The 12,059-nt window shown below is 31.6% G+C and overlaps 1 protein-coding gene across 2 annotated transcripts in view; it reads right to left on the minus strand.

Annotated features, from left to right (window-relative positions):
• Positions 1 to 12,059, minus strand: part of LOC129939072 (zinc finger protein Elbow) — a 70,994-nt gene that overhangs the window by 34,789 nt on the left and 24,146 nt on the right. Inside the window, exon 2 of one of the 2 annotated variants that reach the window (XM_056046937.1) lies at positions 10,345 to 10,449. The exons of the other annotated variant lie outside the window; for it this stretch is intronic. Coding sequence (XP_055902912.1) covers positions 10,345 to 10,449 — 105 coding nt within the window. The remainder of the gene's footprint in view (positions 1 to 10,344; positions 10,450 to 12,059) is intronic. 2 annotated transcript variants of the gene reach the window in all.

Genomic DNA, 12,059 nt, shown 5'->3' on the forward strand with positions numbered 1-12,059 from the left:
CCAATCCAACCACAGTACATACTGTATAACGACTTCTTCAAAGCGTGGTGTGCGCACATTAGATTTGACAAAGATTTATGGCCAAGCGGCTTCTCCGAGAATAAAAATCATTGAAAAATCACTTAAGAATGTCAAACGATTGCGATAAGTGTCAGTTCTCAGTTAATATGACCGATTTTTGTTGAGTTTGCGTTTTAAGGCTTTCAAGCTTTATGCATATTGCATGAGGGACAAACTAGTTATTGTATGCACCTATTTAAAAACGATCAAAGCTCGCATGCACTGCACACTGTAGACTGCACAGTTCACATTGCACACACAAGATGGGGTATAGATGCAACAAACCAACAACAACAACAAGACAAAAAATAAGATGTTAAGTTAATGAAATATATATACATTTTTTTAATCGATAAATCAGTTTATGGTGATGTTGTTTTAATTAAGCCAATAGTTGTAAATAATGAATTAGAAAAAAAAATAAGTAATATATTGAATGAAATGATGTTTGGAGAAATCGAAGACAATGAATCTTGACAGATTTTGTTGCATTTATTAATAAAGAACACGATTTTAGATTTCACTTCATGACGTCGTGACGTGTGTTGATTCGAAGGAAGTTGTAAGTTTGTTTTGATTTAGTGCTAAATTAGATTTACTTTAATATTGTAGAAAAAATTAATTAGGTAAAAGACCTGTCATACTGTAAATGTTATAATTTAATTGGAAGCGCTACAAAAATGTTAAGATAAACATCTGATGTCGGCATTGATCTTAAGCTTGTAAATTTATGACATCGTAGTAGCTGTGTTTAATTATATCAACATGTTCTGATCCGGATCTGTTTTTAGCACCATAATGCAGAAAACAACGTGTAATCAAGATTTTTACAATTATGGAAATAAGTTAACATTTTCATAACTTAGTCTTTGGCCGATCGGTACAATTATAAAACAATAGCTATGACTGCTAGAATATTTGTGACACTTGTCACTTAGATTGAATTTATTTTATTATCTAGATGCAATTCGAGTTAGCGGGTTTGTTTAGAGGCATATGACTGTAAGTTGGCAACTGGCGGCCATTTTGTCAGCTGTCAAGTGATTTATTTTTAGTTTGACATCTTAAAAAGGCGTTTTGCTGCAAATTGACTAAGGCCAGCTGTAGTATTCACAAAATGAACGCTGGTGTGCCCCAGGGCTCCGTTTTGTCTCCAACGCTCTTTTTTTATATTTATGAATGAGCTTAAGCCTGGTGCTCCAGCAACTTACTTAAGCCTCTTGGATAATATTGAACGTAGAGCATTTAAATTGATTGGTGAAATTACCATCATAAGATCATTTACGTCATTTGAAGATCGTCGAAATGTTTCTTGTCTCACCCTCTTTTACCGTTATTTTAATGGTTTATGCTCTAGAGAAAAAGCCAGCCGAATTCCTCCTCTTAAACAGTTCAACCGTAATACTCGCGCTTCTAGGAATGCTTATCAATATACCCTCGAGCCCAACTACGGTCATACTGTCAAGTACAGAGATTCGTTCTTTGGCCGTACTATGCGAATGTGGAATGCCTTGCCACACTCTGTCTTTAACAGCTATTGCAATATTTAGGAATTTAAAACCAATGTGCACCGACATCTCTTTTCAACCCCTCTCTCCCTTTCCTAGTGCTCACACTGTGTCTACATAATAAGGGTATATATCCCTTTGAGTGTGCGCTTATTATACAAAAAAAACCACTGAATTTTTTAGCTGATGACAGTACCCTCAGCTTTTCATATTAGTTTTTAGATTCTTATCCTTGTTCTTTTGACGTAAACTACCAATGGTAGCGAATTCCGATCTTGACAGCAATTAATTGATTCCAATGGGGAAACAAAAACTGTGTAGAAAACTTAATGTTGTCGTGAAAGCGTGACCCTCCTCCAGTGCACTATCCATGGGTGGTACTTGCATTGAGGATACTTAACAGCTTTCAGTTCTAGGTTCCTGCATCACAAACCACTTGTTGTTAAGAGATCACATATTTTTCTAAGACGATGAAAAAAGTTTTTTACCCCTTCTGATCCTGCATCACAAACCACTTGTTGTTATGAGATCACATATTCGATATCCTCAAAAGTGCCAAGTTTTCAGGTTTTCTAAGACGATTAAAGAAGTTTTTTACCCCTTCTGATATCCAAAACTCGAGTACATATATCATATTTGGGCTGATGGCCCAATAACGTATTTAAGTCTTTTGGGTAGCATTGAAAAAGATAGTCGAACTGAAATATTTCCTTCTCCTCAAAACCGCAAGGTTTCATGCTTATCATTGGGTTATAGATATTTTCACAAAAAGACTTTAATGAAATAACCTTTTGCATTCCTGCCTTCAAACAATACCCGTATTTCTAGGAATGCTTATCAGTTTAAGTATAGGGATTCTCTAAGCGCACTTCACGAATGTGGAATGCTTAACTAGGCTCAATATTTTTCACTCATAACAATGTGAAAAGCTTTAAAACTAATGTGCATCGGCATCTCGTTTCTAATCCTGCCTCCTCCTAATTGCTCGAACTGTGTTTAATCTTTATAAATGTATTCATAACCTCTTTAGTGCGCGCTTAATATTCAAATTTTAAGTTGGTTGAAAGACCGTTGCATCCACAAAAACTGACTGTTACGTGTGCTTTATGGGTTGGTCAAAATTGATGCTAGCTAAACCAATACATTAAATGGAGAACGCTGTAGAACCATGATTACTGACTCTTTTGTTAATCAATTCAACAACCATGATGTTCAAGAGCTATGGTTTCAATATGTCGATAAGGCTTAAAGATTACCTACTAAGAGGACACAATTTGCCTCGAATTGCCGATACACAGCCAAAGTATTGGAAGAAATCGTCAAAAACTTGGCATAAAGCGTTTCGTTTATTTTTTCTTTCAGTGTAACAAATTGCTCACCCAATGGCAATAACTTAAGAGCTGCTTCATATGAATTTTCAGCTACTAACATAACGGACCACTCCAATACAAGTCCTGAGTATCCTGTTTTCTTTGTTTAAGATTTGTTATTCAGTGAATTCAACTTTGTACCACAAAGCGCACAATAAAGTGACTTTTTCTGGATGTAGTGCAGTATTCCGACAGTTGGTCTCTCAAAAATGTGAAATAAGTATTTATTCACATATTTATGTTTGCATAAGTTTTCTTAAGCAAGGAAACGATGATGTTGTTCTATTCAATCTAAAACCGAAATACATTAATGGCACACTTGGGCGTATACTTGTTTTTTTTTTTTAAATTGAAATTTAACGAATGTTTCTTAATTTCCCATTGTTAGTTAGTGTCGGTAATGTCAACCAATTTTATTTAAAATTATCTCAAATAGAAGATAAATTACTAAGACCTCGTCAATCATTTTGGCTTTTATCTAAAATTTGATACTTTTGTCAATAATTTCATAGAACTTTTCATCACATTTGACAGTTCTCCTATTTTCATTGCTGCTGTTATTGTTCACATGTCAATCTCAACAAACGAGTAAATTAAAAGAGAAAAACAAAAACCAGGTTTTTTTAAAATGAAAATTGTTTGATCTGTCAATCAATCTGACAATTTCTTTTCACCAAATAACAAAACGAAAGAAAAAAAAATTAAATCATATACACACCGCATGGTGTTGTTTTTATATTTCATTGTCATACGAGAGTGTAATGTGCCTCTGTTTTTGTGTGTGTGTCTGTTTTCATTTCCATTTCCATCTCCATCAATCCATCCATCCATTTCATTCATCCACTGTCTTTCTAACTCATTCGTCAAAACATTTTTGCAACCTTGACGCTGCTGCTGTCCAAAATGCTTTTGACTGATGAGCGAAATAATAGGACATGGCAAAACATGAAATGACAGCGAAATATGAGAAAACTGTCATGACATGGGGTAAAATGGATATACTTTATTTTGTTTTGTTGTTGATGGTGGTATGTGTGTGTGTGTGTGTATGTATGTACATATTTGTATCCCGACTGAATAATGTGTTTCCAAGAAGGTATGCATGAGACAAGTTAACAGGGACGGAATTTGTTATTGAATTCGAAAACAAATAGTGTTCTTACGATAGGTTTGGTTTATTTCGACAGACAAGTAGAAGGACAAACTTGACAATCAGACAGGATAAGGCTTCCTTGTTTAAGGTCATAGCTAAGTAGCTGCACGCGGCGGCGTTACTCACATGCTTCATTTTAAATTAAATATGGTTAGCATACAAAAGGTTATAGTGAGGCAATTTTAATAGATGGACATATGAATCATTACATTATTTTGCCAAAACTTAACCGATTTCTGCAGCGCGCGCTGTTTAAGCTATCTCGTATAAGTCTTAGCGAGATGATACTGAAAGAATTTTTTTAATTGGACAAGTAGTTTTTGAGATAAGTGCATTCAAACAAACAAGCAAACAAACAAACAAACAAACAAACAAACTCTTCAGCTTTATAATGTACAGTCTTTATGAAGACATTTTCAATGACGTTGTTTTGGGTTAAAAAAGGCTGGAACTGAAATGCTTGGACCTTCCCTAGATAGTGGTATTTTGACTTAAAATACAGAACATGTATAGTCCCACCCTGTTTATCCCCTGAAATTTTTCAGTGGCAGAAAAAACATCAGTTTTTTAGCAAGAATCGCACCAGAATGACTACGATGATGAAGGAAGCACAAAGTGGAGCACCATCAGCAACAACAAATAAAAACAACACCACAAGCTTTAAAAAAAAAATACATACATACATATCAAACGGCTCACGAAATGAAACGAACAACACTTTGCACATTCATCATCAATTCATCATCATCATCTCTGAACGAACAGAAATAAAACAAGAAAAAATAAACTAGAATTTTAGAGACACAAAAAAGATATTTTGATAGATGGCTATCATCAATTATGGTACGAAATGACATTTTGTTATGTGTGTGCTGTCGCAATTAATATTGGGTTTGGCGCCCAACATCCAAACATACTCCAAGTCATATACGAGTACATATGTAGGTACATCCAATTTATGCGACCGCAGCAGCAACCAACTCTCAACCAAACCAACTTAACTAACGCCCCAGGGTGAAGGGGATTAATATTTTATAGGCACACATCGTATACACGTTGAAATCTGGACTTTGAATATTTTATTTTGTTTTTGTACAATTCGTTATGTTTTTTGATTGATATGTTAAATGATAAAATTTGTTGACCTCAAATTAAGCAAGACATACGAGCATGACCAATTTATTAGTTTTTTTTTGCTTGCTTGCTTGTTTGCTTGCTTGGCTTGCTTGCATTTGTGAGTTAATTAAAAGTCAAGGATTTTTGAGAAAATATACAGAGATGTGAATTTGAATGTGCATTTGTTTATAATTTAGAATTGATGATTTGGTTTTTAAGGCTTTTAGTGTTTGAGCTTCATAAGCTGTTTAGAGTATAAAAGTTGCTAGTTTATTAATCAGCATAATGGTCAAATACTACTCTATTTAAGAACAGGAGAAAAATAAGTTTAAAAAAGAGGTTAAGAGGTTAGGAATGTACGATTGTTATGAATGCAAAACTAGCTCTTCAATCTTTTCAAATATTTTTTGACTTCAAAGGAGTGTTTGTCCGCATGCCAAGATCCATCATTTGAACATAAAATCTATTTGCAAAACTTGAAAAAATGTTTTCAATCGTAAAAGTTTCATGCAGAAATAAAAATCCAAAGCTATTTACGTATTTATAAAGTCGCTAAGTAGTGATTTACTAATGAGGTCAGAAGCATAATAAGATAAAATTTTTAAATGTATAGTTCAATATCTTAAATTTGAAATATAATGGCAGACGGCTTTAGCACTAAACCATAAAAGTTTTATTTCCATCGACACGAAGGGGTCCTGGCAGTTTTACTGCCTTACCGACGCTAATCACAAACATTTTCTATGCATATTTTGTTAAACTTTAATGTTGTGTCAGAAATAACTCACTAGGTGAGTCTTCAAAAGCATTAAGATGTTCTGAATTCAAATTTCGCCTTTAAATTTTTCTGACGGATTATTTTTTTTTAAATATGAATGCTAAAAACTTCCGAAAATGTGTTTTCAAGGCTAAGTTAAAACACAACATATCCTATAGCAATAAATTGAATGATGATATTCCAAACTATACATTTTTGTCTTCTAGATTATTGAAGTACCTCACTTAGTTTTTGTAGCAACTCATAAGTTTTAAAATGACTTATGGGTCTCTTTCTAAAACTTGAAAAACCTTGTGTTTAATTCTTTTATGTTATTGAATTAATCAATTAAGAGTCTATTTGTATTGGTGATTGCAACTCTAAACATTGATTTAAGCTATTTTGTGCTCAATATATTACAAAAACTTCATGTTACGAAATCTTAATATCATCAAAAATTGCTTTTATACCGTTTTACGTTTCTCTGTTAAGAAGCGCTTGAGCAGAAATACTTTAGCCCTCTTTTAAGGAAAATGTATAGTAGGTTAAGTCTTGCAATGTATGAGATTTTTTGAAAAACAAAATTCGATGTAAGGGATTGCAGATTTGCTTGAGCATTGCCTATTTTATGGGAAAAAAATTATGCACACATTTACATCGCATCAAAAAGTCTTAGGTACATTTTTTTCAAACTATTGAAGTCTGTATCTCAAAAACATGACGGGGAAATATTGATTTTGAAGTCGGATTCAAACAAAAGAAATTAAAAACCTTAATAGAAGTATAATTTGATTGTTACCTATATTGCTTTTTAGACCAGTTTAATCCATGTGCTGTCAAAATTTCTAGATCAAGAAGTTTTAACAGATCTTAACCCTAGAAAGATAACCTACGTCGAATCGACGTATAAATCATGTGTATCACTTATGGTCTACGAAATATGGTTATCTTTCTAGGGTTAAATAAAATTTGACCCTCAATCCATTGAACATTTTGTTAACTGTCCTAAAAATTGTATGAAGGTGGTTCCAAAATATACGAAAAATTGGAATTCTTCATTATTAAATCGTTCAACCGAAAAATGGGAGGGGGGAATACAAATGGAACGCTATACTAAAGGTTGAGTACTATTTTTAAAGTCGATACTGATTCTTCCAAATTTGATGGCTTCATTTATTGTCAAAATTTTGAATTTGAATTAAAGAGGCACAAATGAATTCACGATAATCGAAAGTTTGGTGCGAATTTTGGAATTTGACCAATATGTGGTTTCAACTAAACAGCGCCACGCGTTATTTGGACTTGTTGTTTTTACTCAAAGTCAAAGCTTTATGCAAACAAGCTATGATTGAAATCTAACTTGATTTCCAAATTTAAAAGGTTGATCAAAAATGAGAGAATTGTCAAATTTTATTTGAAAAGTTTTCAAATTAATTTCCATCACATTTTTACATTACAATTTATCAACTTTTCTTAAAAAACTGTTAAGAATTGTGTGGAATTTTTCAAAATGTTCAAAACCTTTATCAGTTTGAATGTTTTAGCTTTAAATCTTTTTTCTAAATTTTAAAGTCATAATTTGTACACAATTTGGAAAGAACTGCCGCGAAAATTGTCACGCATTTTTTTGACCTTGCCATATGACGTTAAGGTTATAAATAAATATTTGGCACAAGAAGGACGTTTTTTTCTATAGCTACTGTTTTTTTTCGAAAGCAGTGACGCCTGTTGTAAACTAACTACACTACATAAAATAAATTGGGTGGTAGTTGAGAACATTGAGCCTAGTGACTTACAACTTCCAACCATTCCTCTGTGCGTGTACTGTTGTCAGGGATGGAGGGGACCTACAGTTTTAAGCTGAATCGATTTATTTGAGAAAGCAATTTTCATTACTCTTGGAGAATTTGTCTATTCCCCGCAAGAGGAAGTACCCGTGAAAAAAAACTTTAGGTGGCATAAGCAGGGATCAAACCCAAAACCGCGGTACCACGGGTACTACCACTAGCTACACTAAGTTGGCAAACATTTTCTTAAAAAAATCAGCGACCCACTTAAGTTCCTTATAGAATTGTCTTCGCAAGAATTTGTACAAACAATATGACCGTTGTATCCCATTCCTGATGGGAAACTCTTAATACAATCTTGCGGTTGTTATCTACATCTTAACAGAGTGGCCATTGCAAGCAAATAGTTTATTCATTGGATGTTATTATTTAGCTTTTTGGTTTCGAAGCTTTTAAGGACGAAACCCTGTCAGATTTTTAAAAAGTGACGCGCTTATACAAGCCAATGCAAATAGAGTGAAAGGCATTTAATGAAACAAACAAAAAGAAATGTACGTGCTGTCAAAATCACTAAGTCAAGGAGCTCTAAAAAGTCTTAAATATAATATATCCTTCAATGAATTGAAAATTTCGTTAATTAATCTAAATACTTTTTAAAAGATATCCTATATTTCACGTAAAAATTGAAGTTTTTGATAATAAATAGTTCAGTGTTGCCAACGGAATTAAATATAACAAAGTGACAGCTGATAGTTCAGGGTAAATATAAATGGAACAACAATTTTAAAGTTGAGGCTAATTAATTAACACAGTCATCTGCAGTAATGAAGCTCATTTTCATTTTTAAAGCTTCAGTAATTGGTTAAAATTCGAATTTGGCGTTCAAAAAAATCCACGAGTAATTCATGAAAAACTAATAAATTCACGACAATCGAAAGTTTAGTGCGAGTTTTGAAATTTAAATAGCGTGTTGTTTCAACTTAACGTGCCATTTTTCTTTATTTTTTAGTTAAAACCAAAGCTCTGTGCAAACAAGCTTACAACTAACAGCTATGATTAAAACATAAATTAGCTTCAAATTTTAAGAGATTGAGCAGAAATAATAGGATTGTCTACTTTTATAATAACATTAAAATTAACAGTTTATCCAAAAATGTGAACTTTAAGTTGGAAAGTCTAGCATCTATTCAGCAAAAATTGTGAAAATCTTTTTGTATCACAATTAAGTTACTCTTCTTTAAGAACTAATACGAACTTCATGAAAGTTGGAAGAGTTTTTGAACTATTTTTTTTTTATTTTAAAGTCGTAGTTTGTAAAAAAAAATTGTAAAAAATTGTGTGACCAATTTCAATAATTAATAATTATTAAAATGCAATCATGAAGTATTGATATTTTTAAGTAATTTTCTTCCTGAACTTTTGAAGGCAAAGTGTTCACACAGTTTTTTGACCTTGCCATATGACGTTTAACATTGTTAACATTAAATATTTGACACATAAAGAATGTTTTTTTTTGTATAGTTGAAAACTGCCTTCAATGTATGTTAACCCCATCCTTCAATGCAAACATGTCCCAATTCCCAAATTCAACTTTTTTAAGTTTTTTTTTTTAAATAAATTAATTTATTAATTGGAATTTTTGTGTTATGTTGTATAAAAATGCCTGGACATAAAATATATTTATTTGTGGTGTCGCGGACTTAATTTAAATTTATGATCTTTTTAACTATGAATGCCTAGTCAAAACTCAAAAGATTGTCAGCTCAGTATAATTTAATTCAAAAGCAAAAAGAAACAAAAAATGTCATCACTTCTTTATGAATATTAAATGAATACAAAGTGAAATTTTTGTATGTTTGTCAAATACACCAAAAAACAACAACAAAAATTAAAATCGTCTCATCTCAAATGAATAAACAAAAAAAAATAACACACAAATGAGGCGAATAAATTATTAAGTTTTTTTTTTTATTTTTTGAATTTGGTTTTGAAGATGATAAATAATTTTTTGATGTCAAATTAAATTGAGTATCGTTTGAATTTATATTTTTATTTTACTAGTTGCTCGTGTTTTGTTTAATTAAAATGAGATGGACATTTAAAGAGAAACAAATAATCAGAAAGTTATAAATTTTAAATAAAAACAAAAAACAAAAAGAACAAGTGGTCATTTTGGTTAAATTAATCAATTATATAGCTGAGTCTCATTTATTTCTCATAATATCGTTTAAAAATAATTTAAATAATTTATTTTTTTTTCGTTTCGTTCACAAGAAAATTTTTGATTGTTTCTCTTTTAGTTGACTTTGGTTGGAAAAAATGTCAAATTTTGTGTGTTTTATTAGTGAGTAGGTGTTTTATACGAAATAATGGTTATTGTTTGTTAAAAATAATTTACCACTTTTATTTCGTATTTCATTAACAAACATTGTTAGTCGAGTTTATTTAGTTAGCAAATTATTTTTCTTGTTTTAGGAGGAATTTTAATTGGAGAAATGGATGTGTCCTGTTTCACAGACTACTTTTTGAGATTTGGTTTGGTAGTTGGAAATAATGATGAAGTATAAGGGTGAATATTTAAACTTAAACTCACCACAGAAGCTGTTCCCACATCGTCGAGTGGAAACGATCCAGAAACGCAATGCCCTGAAGACATCATATAGTTGTTGTTCATGGGCATTATATGATTGTTGTTTCGCTGAAATAAGTTGTTTTTCTTTTATAAAATGGTTACAATTTTTATTTGGGAATTTTGTTGATATTATATAGAATAAAATTAAGGTAAGGGAAATATATTAAGAAATCTGCAGCAGCTAGTTTTCCCGAAGAGAAAAGGGTTAATATTGGACATGTTAAAGGAAAACAATTCGAGTGACCAAACCATGTATTTCTGATAGGGTTTGTTACATAAATCACTTTTTAATGTGTTTGGTAAAATTTAAAAATTTAATTTAGTTCTTATACAAAACATGTTAATTTAAATTGGATTCTGCTTGCTTTGAAATCATTACCTAAAAATTGTATAGAATCGTCATTTCTAATACTACTCAGAGAAATGGGGAGTATCAGTACTATCACAGTATACAGATTGGGTCATCTAGTATTTTGTGTGTATTATATAACTTTGCACTGACAGTATCATACCTCCTTGAAACGAAATAAATCACTAAACGCTTAAACAACTTTGATAAATATATTAAAATTATAGTGCAGAGCGTAAAAATGGTAATGTAATCTTTGAAAAATCAGAATACAGTAACTTGTGTAACCGGTTTTATTAAAAACAATGTGTTTTTCTTTAAATTTTAACTTAAATATAATAAAACGAATTTTACATTTTCACCTAATTTTTGTAAAAACGAAGAATAGAAAACTAATTTGTGGTAAACACAGCAGACAAAAAAGAAACCAACTTATTAAAATACTTATATTACACTGGAAAATTGTATGAAAGTTCATAACCTTGTTTTTGAGAAAAAGCATATAAAAACCTTCTTACATTAAACAGCACAGATAAAGGATGAACTTAATTTACCACGTGGTGTTCAGACAGACTGAAGGTATTAGGGTTTCACGACTTAAATGCTAAAGATGTCGAAGAAAAGTTCCATTTCTAAGAACAAATAATTTAGCTAAGCGGTTCAGTTTGCGCGAAAGTACACAAAGGGTATTTACTACTAACCACGGAAATAACGGCCACATCTCTTAATAAAACCCAGAACTCTATTTGCTTTTTTAACTATGAAGTTAATATGTTCATTAAATATTAGGACAACACCCAAGTCAGAAAATACATATATTCTACTTAACGGACAAGAAACAATCATAAAACTAAAAACGATTGGAACTTTTTTGCGTGTAAAGCTCATGGTTTAACCTTTGTCAACATTTAAAACAAGACGATTATTATTGGACCATTCCCTGAATTATTTTAAGTCTTCTTGAAAGATGTAAAGTTAATATTTTTACAAATTTTAATGTCATCAGCATATGTACATTAGGACAGACGAATTTTAAATGATCGAAACCAAGTCATTTACAAATAAAACAAATAGTATAGGACCAAGGTGACTACCCTAGAGGACACCAGAATTCACAAAAAATTAACTTGATAACTCATTACGATGTGGCGATAAGCCACATTCTCGATGACCTCCGAAATTGAGCTCAAAGGTAAAATAATGAGAACCCTTGGAAGTGCGAGTTTCACGGCTGAATTTTTTGAGGTATGAGGGAAAGCAAGTTACTTAATCGATCTTTGTTGTAGAAATATTCGTAAAACAACTAAAGTCATGATAGAGCGATGTA

This window comes from Eupeodes corollae, chromosome 1, assembly GCF_945859685.1.
Source record: "Eupeodes corollae chromosome 1, idEupCoro1.1, whole genome shotgun sequence".
NCBI lineage: Eukaryota > Metazoa > Arthropoda > Insecta > Diptera > Syrphidae > Eupeodes > Eupeodes corollae.